Below are 24,931 nucleotides of genomic sequence, written 5' to 3' on the forward strand. Positions count from 1 at the left end.
AGAGAAAAAGGAAGGAAAGTCCTTATCTTGAGAGAAAAATGAAATGTTAAAGGAGACAGACGGACCGATTGCTGCTTCAGATTCTAATACATCCAAAGTGAATCTGGGAAATGATTCTGATAAAAACCCGTCGAGCATCTTCGTACGGAGATTCAGCCCCAGACGAAGATCCTCCTCGCGAAACTCATGACCGCCTCTGACCTCGCTGCTTTTGCCACAACACCGCCCGTGTCACTCTGCAAATGTCTGCAAGACAGCAAAGGAAGTTAATGCGCCTTTTCTTTTACCTGCTCATATCCGTGTGAGACACAGAAATGAACTCTTTTTTTGCTCCGTAAAAAAAAAGGTGGATAGACATTATGACTTAGAATAATTTCAGTTTTTGAAGAAGTTTTTTCGGAACGAGAGACAAGTACCTATGACAGGACTCTTGTTGAGGTTTGCAGGTTTGAAGCGCCTTTTGTCTTGCAGCAGCCTACCTGTATGACAAACTTGCAATGTATGAACGAGGACAGCCCCTCAGGTTTTCTGGAGCAAGTCTTTTAGTCATTCCAAAGAGTAGGACAAAAACTTTTGGTGAGACAGCTTTTAGTTTTTATGCTGATTTTGATTTATTAAATTTATGTTTTTTATTTCTTCTTACCAATTTTATTTGTCATTGTGTTGAATCTATTTTACTGATTTTCTAAACTTTTTTAATTTTATCTTTATATCTATAGAACTTTTACCTCTCGTCTGCATTAGTCTCATGTTGTTTTACTTTTTCCATTCACGCTTATTTATTATCAACTTGTCACTTATCTGTAAAGCACTTTAATTGCACTATGGCGCTATATACAAATAAACCTAAATGGTGTTTTAAAGCTTTCTCCACATTGCCAGATGGTCCAGGTTAAAGTTCTAGGGGAAGAAATTATTTATTAATTTATTATTTTGTTGGCCAGAAAGTAGTCAAATTTAAACATGTAGTTAAAAAATATTGTAATTAGCTTATAAAATACCCATCATTTGTAAGTTTTTAGTGGGAAAATAAACCCCAGGTTACTGACACACACAAAATCATAGCATGACCTTAGTGTACTCAGTGTTCACTCCGGCCCTGATAATCTCTGGTCAAGGCCTTTTGCTTGAATCTGTTATCAATAAATTTAATGCTGACTATTGTTTAAGAGCTGTAAATAAAAAAGGTTTTGAGGTAATGAATTTGCTGCTTACAGCTGAGAAAACGCCGGTTTTGCTCAGTTGCGGTGAGCAACTAGAGTAAAAGACACACACACACTTGATTTCCAATCTGTCCAAATAACAAAACTACCTGCAGTGTGATTAAAAAAAAAAAAAAAAAATCTAACCTAATCAAAATTACATTACAACACTGTACTGTCACATAATTTATTGTCCACCTTGGTTATCACATAAGGTCCTTTATAGACTCTGGATTACACCCACAGGTGTGTTTTACAATGATGACGATGGTCACGTGTAATTTGGAAGATGGAAGGGCAAAAACGTCCTCTGACTGAGACAAGTTTTCTTTTAATTTTTATTGTTTTATTGTGGATTGAATATCTCACTCTTGCATGTGCTGCTTATTTTTATTGATTTAACCTCACTTTTATTTCCTACGCCATGTCTTGTACTAGACTCAGCTCCTGTAACCCTGAAATGTTTTTTTTTTGTCGATGCCTTCACCAACCTGTAAACAATTAACAATAGAAACCTAAATGCCACATATGACATGAAACACAAGCAGTGCTGTGCCACAGGTTAGAGTTTTTTTTTTTTTTTACCTTCCATAGCAATCAGTTCCCTTGAAAAATCCCAGTGACCCCTTTATTGGGACACAAGCAGCATCAATAGTCATTAACTTGTTGTTACGTTGTGTAGGATTTACGGCTCAGTCACATCCATCTCACCCATGCTGGCAGGCTGCAATACCACATCTGATTGGGCTCAAAGTTCATCCTTACTGTCAAAGTTCAGATATAACCTAGAACTCCTTGTGTCATTAATAAGCCGGTGAATTGTTGGACGAGGCAAAGTCTGGTGTATCATCTCCACTGTGAGGGAAATGGATGAGGAGAAGGGTAGCTGTCGGTCCAGGGGTATGAGCACCCTGGAAAAATGTCTGATATTTCTCTTTGTGGCCATGACCGGCGCCTGCATCGGCCTCGTGGTCATCTACTTCATGGACAAAGCTGATTCTTCTACTCATGCAGAAGGTGGGTGTGTATACGTAGAAAATGCATTGTCTTCTATTTTAATACCAACATGTATCTCTGGTACAGTGGTTAAAACACACTACGGACCTCAGCTGAGCAATAATCCTTAACATCACAGTAATATAGCGAAAAGAAAATTCTCAAACAATTTGCCTATGTCCATTACAAAAGTAGAGAATATTGCAACGGTAAACATTTCACAGGGAAAAGGAGCTGTGGGGAAATACAACAAGACAAGACTGTGAGGAATGTCGCCAGAAAATCTAAACTGAGGCCACTGGATCAGTGACTGAGCAACACCGAAAAAGCATGTTGTCAAACTGAACGTGCAGTCAATTTTAATCAATGACAAATGTCAATGTGAGTGGTTTTTCGCTGTCCACTGTATTGGGTGGAGAAAGTGATTTATTACGACTTTGTTGGAGGGCAAACGGTGATCTGCACTGGGATTTTGCAGGTTTAGTGAAATGCAAACAGCACAAGAAATTATTTTTAAAAAAGAACCGAAAACCTCCTAACAATTTTTTCTTCTGTATTTTATGGCTCCAATTTGCATAATTTGCAACTTATTTATAATTTTCCACAAATTTTTCTGGAAAGACCTACAGGTTTCTAATTTGGTGCTTGCGAAACCCAAATGAGCATTCATCCATTATTCATTTATTATTGGAAGCTTGATCCTTCGTCCATGACGAATTTCACGCTTGCCTATACAAATTTCGTATGTTCACATGTTCGGCTGACCTGCGATGTAATGTCCACATAAACTCTACTGCGGCACATGTATTTGTCCAGCTGCCAGTGATTTAAACATATAGTCAGCACAGAGTTATGAATTCTTTGAGGTGCATAGAGTGCGAAAACATATGCACAGAAGTGTGGAGTCCTTATCAAGTAAGTAAGTAACTGCAAAAAGAAAAAAATATGTATTGTTACACATACTGACAAGAATTTGAACCTCTGCTAGTATCCCATTTGTCTCAAAATTGTATCCCAAAAAAAATAATGGTCATGAAAATGTAATTAATCTGACAAAATGTTTTGCATTTGACCAGTACTGAAAGTCTTATAGATGCAACTTGTCCTTGGACTGGAAATGTTCCATGGTCTTTTTAGTAGCAAAATGTGAACTGGACTTTTGAAATAAAATCAACATAGGAAATATAACTTGTCAGATAACAGATGTTGTGATACAAAAGATATGAGTAAGCAGTGTTTGTAGCTACCTTGAAAAGAAAAAGATCATTTTGGACACATAAAGACATCATTGGAAAATTTAAACACAGAGCAGATAATAGGAGATAAGCAGAAACAACCAGTACTTTATTATTACTATGATTTTCTACACCTGACCCCCGTACTGTATGAGCAATTTCATAGCAACGATGTATGTGTCATCACTACATCAGTAGTGTTCGCTGTGATAGCATACACCAAGTTTTTCAATTTTAAGAACCTGATATTTATTCTGGCTTTATGCAGGAAAAACTTTACTTCATTGTAAAATGTCAGAGACTGCTTTATGAGAGAAGACACATTTCTGCTGCCTCATTTATTCTTTGGAAATAGAGGTGGGAAAATAGTTTGTGTTTGCATGAGAGGAGTAAAGTGGAGAAATTAATATCATCTGAACCACTTTGCTTTTAGAAGTACAACCCATCAAAGTCTTCTGCGCACCTGAATAAAAGTCTATGTGACAAGAGTGTTGGCAGATAGGACGACTACGAGGAGTTAGAACGTGCCCACTGTCCTCACTCGTTCCATATGATTTGTCCATAGTTGGATAAATTCAACAACAAATGAAAAAAGCAGTCTATCGTTATGAGATGCAGTACAAGGATTGCTGCCCCCAAAAAGAGATGTCTTGTTATTACATAACCGCACAACAATATGACATAAAAATGACAAAATATATTCCAGTTTTTTGTTGTTAAACACAGCTGCTCTCCAGACTCCTGAGCAGCAGCTGCTCCAGCCACAAAGGAAAACATGCTGCTACTGTGGATGGTGACACTTTGTGTTTGTGTTTTTGTGTTTTTTGTATAATCAATGCTGTTTCCTAGGCGTTGCAATTGATTTTTTCTTTTCACTGCAGTTACAATAAGGTGTTTTTCAATCACTTGAATTTCATGGTAAACATTTCCTCTCTTAACCTGCTGTCCGTTGTTTGTGCATTAATAAAAATATCATTACAATAATGTTTTTGTTGTGCTAGCGGCATGGCTGTATGAAGTGCAATGCTGGTCGGTCCACCATTTCAGTCCAGACAGAAATATCTCAACAACTGTTCAATGGATCGCCGTGAAATTTTAGACAGACATCCATGGTCCCCAGAAGATAAATCCTACTGACTTTGGTGATCCACTAACACCACCAGCTGGTCGAAGACTTCTGTTATCCTGTGGAAATATCTCGCCTACTATGGGCTTGTAATTTATGGCTTGGAGTGAAATGTCTCAAAAATTGTTGGATGGATTTCCATGAAATTTGGTAAACCAATCATGCTTCCCTCAGGATGAATTGGTGAGCCCCTCACGTTTCCTAGTGCCATCATCAGGTCAAAATTTCACTTCTTCCAACAGTTTGAATGGCTGCAAAACTCTTGACATTTCCCATCAGCCTCAACTGTTCTTTGTGTTTATTGCTAATAAGCAAATTCTGAATATGCTGGAATGCTTATGTTATCATTTAGCTCAAAGCACCACTGTACCTAAGTACAGTCTCACAGAGCCGCTAGCATGGCTGTAGACTCTTAGTGTTGAAAGAAAACAAATCTCTTTTACATAAAATAGAATTATAAAAACATTTAAAACAGAAATTGTAGGATCCTGCATGTGGTGAGTAAACAGTCAGTATGTTGCATGTTGTAACCTACATATTAGTTGAGGAGCTTTTTGTCATTTTGTCACCAATACAGTTAATCAATTCACGGTACAAGCTGCTGTTAAAACAGGGTTTATGCTGCTGTAATTCCTAAAAAGATGACTAAATAACAAGTGTTTTCCTTTGTCGTACATTTCCAGGGTGTGGTGGTCCTCAGGAGCTGTCAGGAGAGTCAGGCACCTTCACCAGCTGGAACTACCCCAACAGCTACGACAACGGCAAGAGCTGCACCTGGCACATCAACGTGGACCCTGACAAGGTGACAGGGATCGTCATCACTGCTCTTCCAAACCCCAACCGGTGAAACCGTACAGTCTGTAGACTTACAGTCCCCTCTTTACACAAATAAGATCTACAGCCTTCATGTAAAGTCAGAAAAAATATTTAAAGTACTGACCGACCAGATTTAAATATTACTCAAGGATAAGTCACTTTAATTGGATTGATAACCACTCCAGATAACATTTACTTATGTGGTCGACCATCCCAACATAACCATTTCAATATGGAGTAGCCTACTTTTTAATTTTACATCTTCTTTCAAGTACAGGAAACATGCCATGAGTGTGATGCCATTCATGAAAAGTAGTAATATTAAATTTTATTCATATAGCATCTTTCATATACAAAATGCAGATTAAAGAGTGCTAATAAAGAGAAAAGAGCAGACAAGTTAAACAAAAATATTAAGATAAATTTATAACAAAGACTTGAATGACAATAGCCATAATCATGACTGTAACCATTTCCATCATCATCATCTCAATAACTGTAATCTTCAAAGATGGACCAGTGGTGTACATATTAAAAAATGGCAGTGGAGTATTAATATCAGATCGTAGAAGCAGATAGTTCCACAGTTTGGGCTCAGAGATACAGAAAGCAGCTTTATTGTAGGTCTTAGTTTTTGGTAAGGTGAGCAATAGATAGTGTTTATCATTAGATTATGTTGTGATTTTTATTTACATGACACGAGAAGACACTGATTGCGAAACACACAAGATTATTATCATTACTATAAATGGTCAGAAATAATTTTCCTCTTGAAAACCGCTTTCAACACATCATCGTATTTCTATTTTACAGGGCTGCGCAGATTAAAACAATTCAGTCATGTCTCTGTGTCAGACAGGGTCTCTCACAGTGTGTGTGCCTGGTGTTTAATCAGTAGAGCTTGTGAAGTTACTGTTGGGGAAACTGTCTCATGTGAGGCCAAGCAGTGGAGGACAGCTGGGGTGATCGCAGTGGCAGCGTCGTGTACAGATGGCTGCCTTGTCTCCTTCATTTTCCTCAGCTCTCCTCCCTACAACCACAAGCCAAAACAAAGTTCTTGATGCTTCTTTCTATGTTAGCATGGCTGCCTTCCTACCTGCCTGATGCAGTGGCTGCTTTTCTCTCTGTCTCTGTAGGTCTCTGTCTTCCTTCTGCTATCTTTAAACACACATAAACACGTCCAGGCACGTCCATACATGCGGTACATGCTCTCACGCGTGCACACACGCACTCGCATTTCACACCGAGCAGTCACTCTTGCCTTCCACCTATCTGCCTTATCGACTTCTCAGATTAAAAAAAGAAAGATGAAACACCTCTGCATGTTTCTGTTGCAGGTGATCCATCTGTGGTTCGAGGAGTTTTCTTTGGAGGACACCGCGCTCTGCACAGCTGACTTCATCACACTACAAGACTCTCTGGGAATCATTGGTAAAAATCTCATATTAATTCAAATCTTCAAAAGGGGCAAAAGAAATATTTAAAAAAAAAAACCAACACAAATATACAGACAGACAGACAGATAGATAGATACATAGATATTACACATGTAGAGCTATCCACTGGTCAAAGGCTAAGGGAATTGGGCTTTGATTTCATTCCCAAATCAGACTATCTATCCATGGACAGACTCAGCTAGTGAGTCACACAGTCCTGCTGGTCCACTGCACACTGCTCTACTTCCAGTAACACACACTCCAACACTAGTTCTCCAGCCAGACTGCAGAGTTCAAAGCAGTGTACTTAGTCAAAAAAAAAAAAAAACATGCTGGTTTTCAATTTGTTTGGAATGATCATTATCATGTATCCCCCATCTTGTGTTCTCTGTTAGTTACTAAGGGGCAAATTAACCAGTGGCTGGGGTACGGATTCAAAGAAACAGAGCACATTTGGGACAGTAGTAAAAATGTTGTTAGGACACAAATTTAGAACCCTGGCAAGACACCGAGACTGAAAGACATGCAAAGTGACTAAAAACGATGCGGCTGCATTATTTTGCGTCTACTTGTGGTCACTTGGTGTCACTTTGTAGCTGTTTTGCATCACTTTGTGGTCATTTGATTGACTTTCCAACAAGAAATGTTAATAGTCACTTCATGTAGATGTTCTGATAACAGGAAGCCAACTAACTATCACCTTCTTACTTTGGTAGAAAGGGCACCAAGGGTAGCTAGTCAGATCATGGGGGGGCCTGTGCTACCTTTGGCCAACCGCGTGGCCCTGCCTCTGAAATGAAAAGGCCTCACGATTTTCTGTCTTGACAATTAACTCTTCTTTCAATTGCAGAGGAATAAGCTGTGCAGTATTGTTCTCTCTTTGTACATAATTTCTGTGGTATTTGTAGGTAAATACTGTGGCTACACCAAACCAAAGCCGGTGGTGTCACTGACAAACCACCTGACGGTCCACTTCGACACTAACGACAGAAAGACAGACCAAGGATTCAAGGCTCATTACCAAGCTGTGTCTCCAGAGCTCACACCCGGTAAGATGATGACTGGAAATCCATTTTAGCAAGAAAATTGCCTCAACTCTGACATAATGTTGGATGTCTGTTTTACAGTATATGATTGACCTAGAAAGTGAATGTGCTGGGTGAAGAGAGGGGTGGGAGAAGGGAAATGAAAATGGGGTGGATGGGAGTGGAGGGAGTGGGGATATATTGTGGCTATCTTTGAGGTGTCTGTGGAGCTCAAGTGCTCTCCATCCCTGCCGCCAGAAATAGCCGGAGCCGGTGGCTTTCTCCAAGGTGACCGGGGGGATCTGATGACCCCTGGCTTCCCTGAGCAGAACTACCCGAATGGAGCATTATACCAGGTACTGCAACACACATTAACAGCCCAAACGTGACTGCTAGGGTGTGTAGCCACTTCCTGGAGTATCGTAGCTGACGAGCCACCAACGCTGACAGTTACAACTAAATAAGATCAAATATGAACGCCAATACAATTAATTCAGGTAAATTAAAAGGAGCAATACACTTGTTTGTTTCTAGTGTCGCTTGTTTACAAACGCCTACAAAACACTCAGAAGAAGCCCATATAGGCCATTTCAATAGTATGACTAGATGACTAGCAGTGGTGGTAGCCATCATTGAATAGACGTATCATAACCTGTTTACAGTATTTGAGAACATTACATTGTTGTCTGCTGTTAATATTTATATTCCAAGAGCAATGTGTCAGTTTGAGAATGGTGGCAGGTTTCAATGTTGTTTTTAGACTAGTTTTGAAGCTACATTTTTGTTTACATTTGGATTTTACCTTTAATAAAGTACATTGATGTCGATGCTGTCACTTATTATGTAAGTCCATGCAAATTAAATCTAATGATTACAAAACAGGATATGCTTAGAGAAATAGAAGAGTTACAGAGGTTTCTTTTTTTGATTCCAAGAGAACTGCATTGTGAATTGTGTAAATTAACTGCAGCTCAATACCAGGCAGATGTCCTGAATATTATGCCAGACCTTATTACAGTTACCATCGTGTTGCACACAGTGTGTTAGTATTGATCAGCATGTGGTTGCAACCAAACCTTACGATTTCAGATTAGCATCTCAAAGTAAATCCATCAGCTATGGATTTCAGCACAGTCACATTCACAGCGTTTGTGGTTTTGATCTGTAATAAATGCATCTAATTAAACCAGAGTCAATTTTGATGTCAGGGTTTGCATCCTGTGTTTGGATGTGGAGTCGTATGGTATTATTTGGCTGTCATTATGATTTCACCTTACTGTGGCTTAGCTTGACGTCTCACCGTCTGTCCAAACAGAAGCAGAATCAGTGGTAAAATTATGTATGAGTTACTGTATGTCAAACTGCAGCTCACGTTGCAACCATGAGACTAGACGTAGGAAAACACGAGGAGTGCTGCAGATAGCGGTTTGCTAGATCAAAGGGTTTTCTCTAGACTGATTAAAGAACCATCTGTTATAAACCCATGGTGGGTGTAGCCATTTGCACTCTTTTTGTTGTTTGAAATGAACTGCGATTTAATGGGAAAATTATTAGTGGAAATCTGTCTATGCTGGTAAAATTAATTGGCGTGTGTGTGTCTGTACTGTGCTTGTTTGTTGGATCAGTGGAGAATCACAGTGCCTGAAGGCGAGAGGGTCCGACTGACATTTACCTCCTTTGACCTGTTCCCTGAGGTCTGTGGAGACTATGTTCAGGTCTATGATGGCCACAAGGCCGGCTCTTCTTTAATGGGTAAGCATGACAGTATACATGTTCCCAGTGTGCAGTCCAGAAGATGAAGGGGAAAAGAAACTACTTTTAGATAAACTTCATCCGCTGTGCATGATGACGAACAGTGACTTTAAAACAAACCACAATATTTTCAGTCATCAGCACAGTTTATTTCAAAGCTGGATGTGTGATTATGCAGGAAAGGGATATGTTAGAATTCAGAGTAGACTGGGGGCTTTGTTCAACATTAACAATGTCAACTATGTGGGTCCATGAATAAAAGATTAGCTCAATTAAAAGTCTGAGAAGTTGTGCAATGGACAGAGCTTCTGGAGTCTATTTTAAACTTAATGAATTCAAATCTGTCTGCGTAGACTTAATTGTTAAAGCAGCACGGATGAGCTACAAATGTACTGTTTTACTGCCTATCAATTGTCTAAACAAGGACATAGGTTTGGTTTCACAAGTGGGGGTAGGTAAAAAAACAAAAACAAAAAAACAAAAACAAAAAAAAAAACACTGAAAATATATTCATATATATTCAATGTATATCAGTCAGCAAATAAACTGTGTATGTACAAAATTAAAGGCTATATTGATTGTGATATTATTTATTATTATTAATTCACCAGTGCCAATTAAAATTAAATTTCGTTTTTGGTCTTTTAAAATAAATATTGTACAGACTAAAATCGATCACAAAAATTCAACATCTGCATGAGAAAGAGACAGTGCCGTCTTTTACAGCGTTATCTTTGAATACTCAGTTCTAGCATCTTATCATTGTATCAATCAAACTTTATTTGTATTGCACCTTTCATACAGGTTAGTGCAATTCAAAACTTTACAGATGACTGACAAGCTGATAATATACAGTAATAGACAGTACAATGCACTCGAGCAAAGACAATAACAAATAAAATAGATGAGAGGGTGTAAAACAGTAGGTAGGAGCATATTTTGAAAAGTGAGGGGGACATGTCTCCCCATCCCCAGTGGAAATTACACCCTTGTGTCTAAAACTGAAATTTGAGGATGTTGCTGTCTATTGGACAAGCCTGTGTGAATGTTTTGTCATCCATTAAAGGTAAATTCTGTGGGCGGACGATGCCAAAGCCAATGGAGTCCAGTAGCAACACAATGGTGGTCCTCTTCAAATCTGACAACATGGTGACTTCAAAAGGATTCAAAGCTACTTACACAAAGACCAGCCTTCCACCTGTTGTTATTCCCACCACAACAAAACCCACACCCACAGCCACAGCCAGACCCACCACACAAACCCCTCCACCTCCTACATCTTCTGGTGAGTATTCTCTCCAAACCTATGTTGCTGTTTCATTTTCCCTCTTGTATACTTACAATAAACAGGTAAACTGGCATCTACTGTATATTTACTCATAATCCCATTACACAGTTTGGCTCAGTTGACCTTTTGAGCCAATGTACCCTTCCCTGCACGTCTCTATTTTGATTTCAGTTAAAATATACAACAGCAGATATATTTGACTGCCACACTGCCAAATAACAGCATCAGTGTCAATGCAGCTGAACCAGCTTCCCAAGAAAACTGCCCATTACATTTTCCATTTTCTTTAGTTTACTTTGGATCTCAGCGATCACTTGAAAGTTAATACTGATGCACAATAAACTATGAGATCATTATCTATGTTTTCCCATTGTCCCTTTGTTTCCTGGCTTCTTGATACATCTTACATAACTGTAATGATGAAGGTACTAGCTAATGAACCTGTGAATGGGGCATCAAAGTAAGCTGGTCCTTATCAATTGAAAAAAAAAATCACACACACAGATATACATAGCTTTTGATCAAGTTTCTCTTCTAAAAACAATTTGCATAATGAGGTGTGAATACGGTAAAAATATTGTTTTATGCATCACTTCCTCTATTGTAATTGGGCAGGAAGTGGTGGTCCAGTAATCCTCCACGGGCGCAAAGGAGTGATCCAGTCCTTGGGTTTTCCAAATCCATATCCTGCTCATCTAAACAGTTCTTGGAAGATATCTGTGCCCAGAGGATTCCTGGTTAGACTGCAAATCACTGAAATGGCCATCACAGGAGAGACTGGAAATTGCAAAGAGGACAAACTGATCATCTCAGATATTTATAGCATTCTAGGTGAGCCATAACCTAATCTTTTACTGTTGTACTCTAGTTATACTTATTTCCAGTACTTTAATTTGTTATTATATGAATATATATTAGTCAGATTTGTTTATCAGAGTTCCACAAGCCTGACATTTTGCTTATTTTTGTACCTTCAACTTGCTGTTTGACCCCCAGATGTGTCTCAGATAACCTTAGAAAATCGATGCTGCTTCTGCTCTTTCAGCCATGTCTGTCTTTGCAGGGCCAGATTAGCAGCCGGTTTGGAGAAGGGGTTATAAACTCCCCTACCTCTTGCACTTAGAATTTCACACAGCAAACAAGCCCTCATTATATATGAGGACTTTGGCAGGTTTTTGGTGGACCCTCCAAGATTAATAGCTCTAGAACTACAGTATAGCTCAATATCCATCCCCTGCTGTAAAACTGTTGATTCGGATCTTCTTTGCAAAGAGCCCAGCAAACTATCAATTACCTCTCTTTATTATTGACTCCAGTGGCTGCAGTGCGGCTGATACAGCTTTATTTATTGCTGAGACATCAAGGACTAAAGCACTGAGGTGCTAGCACACGTGTCATGTGAAACACACTCAGATAGGTGACGAGAGGGTTTTAGTGGTGCGTCCCATTAGTTGATAGGGTACGAATCCGTGTGCAAAATGCAGAAAGAAATGAAAAGCAGAAATGAGAGGAAGCGGCTAAAGTTCTGTTTGGAAACCCAAGCCATCTCAAAATGAGATGTAATTTATAGAAGATGAAATAAGATAATCTTAAACTTAAATTCATAAGCAATATAATTATTTCTATTTTATTTATTTAGTCATTTAAACAGATGACTTCCTGTAATGGGAAAGGGCTGTAATGCTGTTGATCCCACTGAGAATGAACTCATCAGGCTGCAGCTTTCCAAAGCTTTTAAAAGCTTTCAGCTCCTTGTTTTGGTTTACAGCTCGCAACGAGTCCTCCGACCTAAACAACCATACAGGTTGTTTGTGCCTACCCTCTGATACGACCCGTAGCAGCATCTGCTCAATTAGCACCCGCACAGCAGCCAAGAGACATGCCAAAGATAAACAGTTAAATATCACTGTCGAAAAATAAATGACCAAATCTGTTATGGTGGGTAAAGATTTTGTTAAGTTTAGGCACAGAAACGACTTTGCTAGGTTTAGGAAAAGATCGTGGTTTGGGTTAAAGCAAGTACTTCCTTAAGGTTAGAGGACCTTTGTTGTCATGGTTACAATACTAAACACGTGGTTAAGGTTAGTGAACGATTGTGGTCATGGTTAAAAGAAACAGCGCTGACACTCGGTTTGACATGGGAAACAATCAGAAACGACTTTTTCATCTGTAGTCCCCGGAGAGATGTTACAAAGTTGCCCTGAGGAAAGAATATAAGATTAAAATAACAGAGTTATTTGGATCATCATGAGCACGCAGAGCAATAATAAATAGAGAAGAGATTAATAATGTTAATTAAAAACATCATACAGGTCACCATTATATTACATAGTCAGGTACTATTTAAAACATGCAGCACAGAGGCATATAATACAAGACATGCAAAGCCATGAAATGAGGAATTTTAATGTCAATAGAAATATGGATTAAGTAAGACAGCATTGTGCTGCTTTATTAGACACTAACTGTAATAGCCTCATTCATTGATCTGCATGCATTTGCAGAATTACACATTAAATGTTACTGATTGCTAAAGTGCTATCCTCTTTTCCACAAAAATACCGTATCTCTTCCTCAGAAGTTCATTTAGCTGCTTGACCTGTTGTACTAAAGAGCAGCATTTCAATTAATGTTAGCTAACATTACCAGTTAGTGTTATGTTTTGTGTTCCGAGGCTCTTCCAAGGTTCCAGTGTTTTTGCACCTTTCTTTGTGTTTAGTTCATAAGTAGATGATGTTCAGTAGCTTATTAAGTCACTCGCTTGGGGTCTTGTGGTGATACACACACTTATGTACACCCGGTGGTGCTTATTAACAGTTTAGCTGCATCCTTTGAACCATCCCCTCATCCCTCACTCAACTCTCTTCACCCCCCCCCACGTCCAGGCACACACTGTGGCTACATCCTTCCCCCAGTGGTGGTCAGTGCCAGTGACACAATATTTGTCACCTTCCAGTCCGACAGTCGCCTCACAGACCGAGGATTCTCCGCCAAGTGGGACGCTGTGTATCCTGAGGATATCACAGGTACTGAGGACTGACAAACACAGCCACGCTCACCCGCATGGGCGCACAACACACACACAGGAACACACTCACACCTGAGGCGCGCCTCACTGAAGCAGCTCAGCAGCTCGTTAAGAGTAACCATAAAACGCCTCACTCCTCTGTCACACATTTACGAAAGCAGCAAAGTCGTTGCATAAGCACTGTGAACAGGTCAGAGTACAGTGTGAAGCATAAAAAGCAAGATAAAAGCTCCTTTATCTTTTCTTTATCATGACTATCAGGCCAGAAAAAGACTTGAGACCCTATGTGTGGTGGTGGAAGAAGTACTTTACTTGTGTAAATGTAGCAATACAACAATGTAGAAATACTCTATTACAAGTAAAAGTCTTGCTCTTTACATAGAATACACAAATATTATCAGCAAAATCTATTTGTGTAACAAAATTAAAAGAAGTAATTATACAGAAGGTATTGATGCATTTTATATGCATTATCATGTAAGCAACACTTTGTAGCTGGCGAAGGTGCAGCTAAGTTTCAAATATTATAAATTGTTGGATAGTCTAATTTATAACAAAATCCTTCATATTATATTAGCTGAATAGTATTTTGTATGTACATTTTTAATCTGCAAAGGAGAAATCATAGCTATCAAGTAAATGTAGTAAAGTACAACGTTATAATATATTCCTCTTAAATCTAATGAAGAAAAGGAAAATATGTGGTAGATAATATCAAACTTTTCTCAGTTAAGATACAAATACCTGAAAACTGTATCTACATACAGTACTTTACTAAATGAAATTAGTTACTTTCCACCTTTGCCCCTGTTGAAAATAAAAACCAGACATGCTGGTGTCAATGTTTTATTACTTTTTTAAAATTACTTTTCTTATACATGCTTCAGCGTTAATTGCTTTTCTCTAAATGGAGTGACACATAGCGTTTCTACTTTAGCATAAACCCATGTTCAGATTTTGTCATGATGAGATTGTGCGTTTACTCCTCGAGACTCTCGCACTCTCACAGGCAGATACTGTAGCTTGTCTACACTTATCCAGTTACACAATCACGCAGCTAATACAGTTTCTCGATCACTCCCTCTTCCTGTTTCAGAAATCCAGGGCTGTGGCATTTCTTCCAGAGAGGAAACAGGGGTCATCAAGTCCCAAAACTGGCCTATGAACTACAACGCTAACACTGAGTGCATGTGGAACATCGCTATGCCTTTGGGAAAGAAAATCACACTGACGTTCACCCATTTTGACCTAGAAGCCAAAGATATCCTAATGTTCAAATGCTATGACAACATAATGGTGTATGACATCAATGCTCTAACTAATGCGCTGATTAAAAAGCACGGTAAGTTGGTTTGTGGAATAAAAAACAGTAGCTACCAGCTGAGCCCAAAACCATTTGGATCTTTCATGACAGTCAATCACATTGAAATCAAATAATCAAAAATAATTAAATTAACCCAGGTTTTAATTAATACAACCGTGTATCTACACTGTTCAAGTACTGATCACTGTTATAGAGAATTATAGGCCCTCTGTATCTCTTTATTTATGCTGGACAAATTATTCTCTCAATCCCCTGTAGGTCCTTTTTGTGGGACTACGCTGCCTCGTACCATTAAGTCAAAAGGCAACAGGCTGGTGATTCGTTTCCATACAGACTTGTTTACTGAGGCCAAAGGCTTCAGGGCCTACTGGACCACAAACCCCAGTCTGCCTGTTCCCACTGAGCCACCTGCTCAGCCCAACCCCTGGGATAACATCACCATAGGTAAAGCATCTGCGTCAGCCTGATACAGTTTGCAAACATCTTCATTGAACTACTATGTTCAAAACCACACCAATCTGTATTTTTCATATTAATAATGGATCAACTGTTGATTTTAAAACCACAGAGAATTATCACCAAGTTCTGCAGGTCACTTCAGCTCTACAGAGCCCTTTAGCCTCTTTTAGTTGTTTGTTTTGGTTTTCTGGCACACAAGTCTACTCCCATCAACCTCATTTCCAAACACAGAAAGCTGCTGTGAATATTGACATAACTCAAGAGGACACAAACACAACTCAAAATGAAGGCTAATATGCCACACATTCGCTGAAACAACTTTGTAAGGCAATAATATATCACTTGTTGTGTTTTCAGCTTGGTCTGTTTCCCCCGGCTGGCCAAAAAATAGCCCCAAATAACAGTTAAGTCAGCTTTGACAGCTGCAGCCCATTTCACATAGCTGCATGCATGATGTAGCTTTACATTTGATATTTTGGGTTCCATGATTTACACGTCTCTAGCTATATTATAATGCACTGTCATCAGGTTAACATAGCAGTATTGTCCTGTCACCAATCACAGTGACTGACATTTAGTTTCAAACAGCTCCTTAGAAGCTGCACAAAGGCCTGCCCTATATTTATGTGAGTCACGCTTTCTCCCACCCTCACCCCTTCTTTGTACTCACCTCCCTCATGCTGCCCCCCGATATGTGCAGTAAAACAAGGTGATTTGTTTTGCTGAGAACACAATGTGAAGTGGCCTGGTGCGTCACTTTCTTTCCTTGCTGGCTGTCACCTGATTCCCATTCTTCAGCCTGCAAGGAGCCCCAGGTGGCCCAGGCCACTGCCGAGCCAATTCCTGAAATGGAGTTTTATAGATGGACTCTGCTGCCGTCCCGGTTTATTTTCCACCCAGGCTCTGACCAGGGGTGGCCTGTGTGTCAGGTGAAGGTAGGAAAAAGAGAGATGAATGAAGAAAATGTGGGATCTAATTTATATCTTTATGCATACCATGATGTCAATTCGGGACGGATTATTTGTGTGCAGCAGGAGCTTCATATTATGTTTGCATGAAGATACACTGAATACATTACTGCAGACAAATAGATTAGGGGAAGCCAAAAACAGAGGGACACAGTTCACTGTAGCCAGCAGTGTCAATCTGGTGTGATTGGAAAATTATTTTAAAAATACTAATCAGAGCACCAGAGCCAATAATTGAAAGCAACTTTCCTTCAACACAAGAGCTTATCTGTTAGCTGCAGATACATACTGTATATTCAGCCTTTGTTTATACACACACAAAGCACAAACAAATGCACACACGATCCGACAACCAGACCCAGGATATATTACAGAGGTTTCCTTTCATTTCCTAGACTGGCCCAGTACATGTGGCAAACCAGCCATTCCTCCTGCTGTTGTGTCACGCATCGTGAACGGAGAGCCGGCCAGGCCACACTCCTGGCCCTGGCAAGTGTCCATGCAGGTGAGAATCTCCGCTCGTGAACACTGAAAAGTCACAGAAAGATAGAAGTAATTACATCAGAATTCAAAGTATAGAATAACGGTGATTTCAAATGTGTAAATTTAGATACAGTTGAACCTGAAGTTACCGTTGTCCTTTCTATAAATCATAATTCATCAACTGACTATATCTAACCCTCAAAAACCGGCATAATGATCAGTGCTGACTTTCTTCTCTGCTTGTTGGTGTGTGCTTGTTTCAGGTCTGGCCTGCTAGTCTTCTAGAACCCACATTCCTCCACACCTGCGGTGGTACTCTTATCCATAAGAACTGGGTACTTACAGCAGCCCACTGCTTCATAAGGTAAATGCTCTGTTTCACCATCTTCACATAAGCGCATGTAAAATGAAGGGCAAATGGAAGCTGCTAAACTCATTCATATAAAAAAGGGGCTAGGTACAGTAGTTAAGGTTTTAAATGCCACTTTTTATTCTCAGACTTCCTGGAAGCCCATTTGCGTAATCTCGGGAGGCAGTTATTATTGTCTGTGCTTTCATTCCGGGCTTATTACAGTGCAAGTGCAACGCCTTGTTAGAGATGCCTCTCTGCCTTGGCTAATGGTCTTCAGTGCCGTGTAGAAAGGTAAATGCTGGCACGCTGTGGAGCCTTGTGCAGTTTATATGGTTTTTGAGGAGGATGTATACAAGGAAACTTGCCAAATGTACTGCATCACAGAGGTGCGGAGCAGTTTCAGTCAAAAACAGTGTTTACTTCCATTACATCCAGAACATCCTGTTGGTTTATACAGTATGATGCAGTGACCCTGACAGGTATCTCAAGGTGGCCTGTATATTGTGTATTCACTGTAAACGGGGAAGTATTATTAATATTGATTAATCTGCTGATTCCCTTTCCAGATATGCTGATGAGCTGCAACGTTGGCGGATGTGCCTTGGCAAAAACAACCTGACCGACACAGAACCAAGTGAACGCTGCTTTAATGTGACCGGTATCTATCGCCATGAGGGCTTCAAGTATCCCACAGTGCCCACGGTGGAGTTTGACATTGCCCTGGTCAGGCTGGACGGAGAGGTGATACCCAGTGATGAGATCGCTTGCGCCTGCCTTCCCTCCGAGGAAGAAGTGCTACCTAAGGGCAAGATGTGCTACGCCACCGGCTGGGGAGATGAGAGTGGTGAGGTTTGAGTTTCACGTTCATTAGCAACCTGCCCATGCAGTTCACATTTGTATGTTTGTACATATATATAAAACTCTAGTCTCACCTTTTGAAACTAGTTTAAAGTCATATTTTATTCAGTGAAATATTTCAATAATGCACCACCTCAGGAGACACTCACATCTCATAATGTTTTTGCTGTTGTAATGCCATTAAAAATTCATTGTTGCATAGTTTGCATGCCCTCTGCTGGACTTAATGTGTAAATTACCTCCTATGTTTATGCTGCTACGGGTATTAAATTTAAGTTTCTTTTATAACAATCTATCTGTGTGTTTATAGGTGATTCACATAATCCTAAAGTTGCAGACCGCCTTAACCAGGTCGCCTTGCCTGTTGTGCCTTATGACACCTGCAAGAGGATGGATTATTGGTGGTTCCAGGTGAAGACCTCCATGATCTGCTGTGGTTATACCCTGCCTGATGAGCTCAAGTCTGTCTGTCAGGTAAAAGAAGACCTACAAGAGTAAAAGACAAATAGATACAATGGTTTTACACCATTCTGATCATCAATGAGATGAAAGTTTTTTCACATATCTAATTTTACACGGATGGTAAAAAATCCTCCTGATGGTGTTTTTGATGTTGTTTTAATGACTTTGATTTGCAGGGAGATTCAGGAGGTCCTCTGGTGTGCCAGGATACCCCAAGTGGCCCTTGGGAAGTACATGGTATAACCAGTTTTGGCCCCATTGGATGCATTATGAATAAGAAGCCCTCCGTGTTCACTCGCTCCTCTGCCTATCTCCCCTGGATCAAAAATGTCATCCGCAGAGACATCTACAATGAGCACAGTACGAATCCAGCTGGTCTGAACTGACCCACTTTGCTCAAAAACTAAATGTGGTACAAGTCAGATTTTTTTTTTTTTTTGCTGGTTTTCAACCTCTCTTCTCCCTGTCTAGCATCTGGGTGTGGAGGGCCAAAGTACTTGACTGGTGGAGGTGGCACTGTGTCCTCTATGGGTTACCCTGGCAGCTACATCAACAAAGCCCGCTGCCATTGGAACATCCAGGCACCTGTTGGCAAAGTGGTCCACTTCCAATTCCACAATTTCTCCCTGGAGGAGAGTCAGATGTGCTTGAATGACAAAGTCAGCCTCACAGACAGAATAGGAAATCTAGGTATGTGTATATCTGCTTTCTTTTTACTCTCCAGCTGATGGTAAGAAGAAGTTAAAAAGTAAAAAGTCAGAAAAGACTTTTCTGAGTTGCTCTTTGATATGATTACTTACAAAACCTTGAGCACAATAACTGCAGTCTATCATTTTGCATGAAGGACATCTCACAAAAAAGTCTGTTGACAGTCAACTGACTGCCATCTATGCTAACTAGGACAGGTTTTTCAATTCAGGGCAATCATCTTCAGAGGCCAGTCCAAAAAACACATCCACATATTAAGAAACCAACAAGCAAAAACTACAAATTACAGGATATGACTGTAACATCTTATATTAAAATTAAGAAAGGAATCCACAAAATACAAATCTGTATCTTCACATATAATGCTTCAAGAATATGTAAAGTCAAATAAACAAATCAAAATTAATTCTTCTTGATCTTTCAAGTCAGTGTATGAAAAACAATGACAATATCAAAAATGACAGGGCAAAAATTAAAAAAAAAAGAAAAACTTTGACAAAAAGAAAAAATGATAATCCGTCCCAGTCAATATCACAAACACAATCGCTACATGCATAAAATGTGACAACTCTATAGCAAAAACATGTTTGTTACGGAGTAAATGTATATAAAAAGCCACCAGTAGGGTCTGGACCCACAAAGAAGCAAAAACATTGTAAAAATTGTCTGAAGAGATCAAGTGAATGCTTTCCCATTCACTTTGTTTTTATGTTTGCCTGCACTTCACAAGAGTAGGTGTGTGTTTCACTCTTCGGTTTTTTAATATGCAATAAAGTGACATATAAAACACACTGAATGCTAATTTCCTATGTCTCAGTCTTAAATCCCACACATACGAATATATGTCATGAATGTATAATGTAAAAAAAGGATAGAAAGAAGCAATAAAGAAGTAATAAAGATGTTAAGAGACTTAAACACCATACACAAACACAGGACAGAGGTTCTCAGAAAAGTCAGGCTAACACTTTCTTCATTCTCACCTCTCCTCAGGCACCTACTGCAGCAATGTACCCCCTAAAGATCTGGTGAGTGATGGAAACACACTTGACATCATCTTCTCCTCCAATGACAAGGTGGTGGACACAGGCTTCACTGCCACCTGGAGGGCAGTGGACCCTACAGAGGGTAAGACAGGAGAAAAGTATACCTGACAAGACACTGGGTGAACTATTCTCTAGGCAAAACTAATGTTCTTTTCGTTTTTCTTTCTCTCTTCTCTATTGTCCACACATACACATGCACGCACGCACACACACACACACACAATCACACACAGCTCCTTGTGGAGGAAGCTTCAGCAGTGATCACGGTGAAATAACCTCTCCTAACTGGCCCAGTGACTACCAAGCCCTGTCTGTGTGCACATGGCGTATCACCATTCCTGTAGCAAAAAGTATCAACATAACCTTCACTCACTTTGAGTTGCAAGCTGTAAATATATTAGGACGCTGTGTGGACTATGTGGAGGTCTTCGATGGAGAAACCATGGTATCGCTAGGTTGGTTATTGTACTAAAAATGCTATTTTGTCCATTTTGTGTTCTGTTTTTTTTGCAAGTATTTCCTTTACAGTGTGTAGTGTTGTCAGTATCATTGTCTTAGAGGTTGTTGTCATTTTGCTGTGCAATGATGAAATAACTCGTATTTTCTTGTCTGTTGTTCAGGTAGATTCTGTGGCTTTGCACCTCCCCCCACCATCATCGTCTCGAGCAACACAACCGTCATTCGCTTCCTTAGTAATGGAGCCAATCAACAGCAGGGTTTTCGTGGTTACTGGACCACTGATGCCAGTGTTATCCCAACTTTACCTCCTCCACCTCCCAACCCATGGGACAATATCACTATCAGTAAGTGTAGGCCTAGCCCAGCTCACAGCAGCCCTGTATCTCTGACGTGGGGTCATATGTTGTGATCTAATGTGGAGGTTCCCAGTTTCTAAACTGGTGCTTTTTTGGTTTTGTCTCCTTCGTATGAAATAAACGGCAGCAGGATATGAAACTGGATTCTCTGTTTTCTGATTCTAAAGTCTAATTTAATCCACCACTGACTATACCTTTACCTGTACAGGGCAGTTTTAAACGTATTAGTGTTTGTTTTTCATTGTGTTTATTTGCAATTACAAATGTAACACTGCTTTTGTTATCCTGTGTACACAAGGGACCCATGTAAAGTAGAGTGACATTCTTTCTTCGAACCACCCTGTATAAATGCAGGTTAAATTAATTAATGAATGATAACGGATGATGGCTTATTTATAGATAACTGAATTGTACATTTTCTCTTCCCAGGCTGGCCAGAAAATTGTGGACATCCAGCAGTGAAACCAAATACAGGAACCCCAAGGGTGGTTAATGGGGTGGAGGCAATACCCCACTCCTGGCCCTGGCAAGTCTCCATGCAGGTGCTGTCACCTCCTCTATCTCTGTGCCTGAATGACTATGAGGGAAAGAGAAGAGCTTTTATTTTGTAAAAATGTATTTCTCTTCCCCAGGCTTCACCAATGATGCCCATACCTTACATGCACGGTTGTGGAGGCTCTTTAATTCACAAAGAATGGATCCTAACAGCTGCTCACTGTTTCATGTTGTAAGATATACCTACAGACAGACCTACAGTACATGCCATTTTAACAGCCCACTGTTCTTTTTAAAGCGGCTATAATTGATATTTTTATGGTAATAATGCATCAGGACAATGTGATATGTGACAAAGTGTCATGCATAGTGATGAATTGACAGAAAAGTATCACCTGAATCTGCAGCTCCCCCAATTTTTACAGAGCTTTATTGCAAGTTTCAGCTCATTGTTTCGCTGTCTGGTCCCCACCTTTGCTGTTTTGGTTCACTCTCACCACTGTTAAACTGTTGTTGTCAACCATGGCAGTCAGTTGTTTTCAACAAAAAACTTCTCAAAAAACCTTTTGAACATAGTTAAAATATTTCCGTCAGGTGTTGGTAGAGACCAAAAACAGAGCTAAAACACACATTAGCCAGGTGGAGAGAGACATGACTCCAAATGAATTTTAATGTTCCACTGTAACTGCGTGATGTATAAATGAGGTACTGTTGATCACAAGTTCATATCAACTCAAAAGGAGATGTTTTTACAACTTGTTTTTGCTGTCCCCAAGTGGCAAAAGAACAGTCATTGAAGGTTTAAAAGCAGCTCTTTGAAACACTTATTTTTCATCATTTTGTCTTGGCTAAAACCTTGCACAACAGCCATAGGAAAAAGTAAAACAAGTTCTGATTTTCTCCTTCACCTGTTTTCCAGCCCACTGAATAAACCCTCCTACTGGCGCATGTGTCTAGGGAAACACCACATGAACTCCTCCATGGATGTTCCCTCAGCAGAAGAGTGCTACAAGGTGGATGGTGTCATCCGGCACAAGGGGTTCGTCTACGAGCAGGATAAAACTGACATCACCAACGACATAGCCCTGGTGCATTTGGCTCAGCCTGTCAATATGACGAAGGAGATCAGCCCCATCTGTCTGCCCAAACCTGGGGCTGTGATGCCTGCTGGGACACCCTGCTTTGTCACCGGATGGGGGGACGAGAAAGGTAGAAGTGATCAAGCATTTAATTATCCTGTGAAGGACCTATAGTTATAACGCAGCACCAGGAACTAGAGGTAACTGTAGTTGTGGAAGTAGGTGCCGTCTGTGCTCCTAAAATTGTATGTGCCAGTGTGGAGTTATTGTGTAAATGTGTGAATCCAGTTTTCTTACCCCTTGTACTCTTTTCCTCTCTACTTTTTCTGTTTTTCACACTCCATAATGAGTATGTGACTTGAGGCCAGCAGCAGTGATGGCCTTAGGTTTATTGATACAATGAGTTTACTAAATATTAAAATATTTACAGGCAGGTGTGTGATGCTGTTTGACCAGCTTGCTGTGGCCTTGGCTTGATTACTAAAGATTAAGAGAGTTTGGGGGTTTCAAACTTCTCCTTTTCACTTCTGTCTTAGGTAGTCTGTTCCCGAAAGTGGCTGAGAAGCTAAATCAGGCAGCCCTTCCTATTATTGACTTTCAAACCTGCAGTAAACCTGCCTACTGGTGGGATACCCTCAGGCCCTCAATGATCTGTGCTGGATATGAGTCCCCAGATGAGCTTAAGTCAGCCTGCCAGGTGAGAGGACGCATCCAGAAAAAATAACAACTGTTTAAATTGACAAACTAGATTTTTATTAGGAGAGGATGGTGAATGTTTGTTGAAATCCCCTCCATGCTTTTTCTCAAACATTATATAAATGATCTCGCCCCTAATGATTAAGTTGTCTGTTGTGTAACATCCAGTTAAGTGTTTTGTTTGTGATCAGTCAGCCTTGATTGCAAATGGCTGCCCAGTTTTCAGACATAATTGGACAACACTACAGACAACAGAACATAGGAACATTACTTGTTTGCCATAATGTGCAGTACAGGAATTTCAGTAGAGCTTCATAAAACACAACACTGATATTTGCCAGAAACAACTCTGTCAGGGTTTTGATAAATATTGACCATTACAAATTGTAGGGCACAGAGATGATTTATAGTGTCTGTCAATATCAAATGCTCGCCAATGCAACCTCTTACCCTTACACTAAATTGTTGCCGATTTTCTTCAGGGTGACTCCGGCGGTCCTTTCGCCTGCATGGCTGCTGGAATCAACACAACCTGGGAGGTTCATGGTATCGTTAGCTTCGGACCACGCGGCTGCATCAAAGACAAGAAACCGTCTGTATTCACCCGTGTCTCTGCTTTCAGTGACTGGATCAACAACAACATCAAGAAGTTTTTATATGAAAGTGGCAAAACTGACTAAAGCTGTTATCTTGAAATAAAGAGTTTGACACTGTTTATTAGCAATTTCTGTTATTTTTTATGCTTCTACAGACTAAGCCATTTCTATTAAGGGGTCACCTCGAAGTATTGCTCTCTGGTGAATTTTGCAATGGTACTGTTATAAAGCATCTTCTCTGGCTTCCTACTGAGGAAGTGGTATCAGAACAACTTTAATTTAATATTGTATCTAATATTTCCAATATTTTCACAATACACAAGTTAAAAAATGTTGCACAAAAACATTTTAAATAAATAAAGAAAATAAGTCATTAGCAATTCTATTATTTAGAGAGATGCATTTGGTAAATGGTGCAATTAGTTTTGTATATAACTGATTGAAACTATAAACATGACAATGATTTTTCTACGTAACTCTTGCTGTCTTTTCCTATAATTCATAATGTTTAAAAGTCAATTATTACGAGGCTTATATGAGTTCAACCTATAAAGAACGTGTACGTATAATTAAAGTACAATTACAATTATTATCAATCATTATAAATTGCAAATAATAAAGTTTCACTTTGTTCAAATTACATTATATACAATGTGAAAACTGGCCCAAGTGATGAATCTATTGTA

General features: G+C 39.7%; 1 protein-coding gene across 1 annotated transcript; it reads left to right on the forward strand.

Moving 5' to 3' along the window:
* The first annotated feature begins 2,065 nt into the window (after positions 1-2,065).
* On the forward strand, positions 2,066-24,329 carry zgc:154142 (uncharacterized protein LOC555481 homolog). The gene is made up of 25 exons (XM_040146718.1): positions 2,066-2,219; positions 5,243-5,361; positions 6,713-6,806; positions 7,720-7,860; positions 8,095-8,192; positions 9,462-9,588; positions 10,655-10,873; positions 11,492-11,707; positions 13,762-13,902; positions 15,001-15,246; positions 15,487-15,672; positions 17,051-17,160; positions 17,402-17,502; positions 18,057-18,334; positions 18,659-18,822; positions 18,987-19,170; positions 19,282-19,500; positions 20,512-20,646; positions 20,798-21,019; positions 21,185-21,367; positions 21,809-21,921; positions 22,012-22,106; positions 22,794-23,083; positions 23,490-23,650; positions 24,132-24,329. The coding sequence occupies exons 1-25, from the start codon at positions 2,069-2,071 to the stop codon at positions 24,327-24,329; spliced, it is 4,191 nt and encodes a 1,396-aa protein (XP_040002652.1). The 5' UTR covers positions 2,066-2,068.
* The last annotated feature ends 602 nt before the right edge of the window (positions 24,330-24,931 follow it).

This window comes from Xiphias gladius, chromosome 15 (genome assembly GCF_016859285.1).
Source record: "Xiphias gladius isolate SHS-SW01 ecotype Sanya breed wild chromosome 15, ASM1685928v1, whole genome shotgun sequence".
NCBI classification, from domain to species: domain Eukaryota; kingdom Metazoa; phylum Chordata; class Actinopteri; order Istiophoriformes; family Xiphiidae; genus Xiphias; species Xiphias gladius.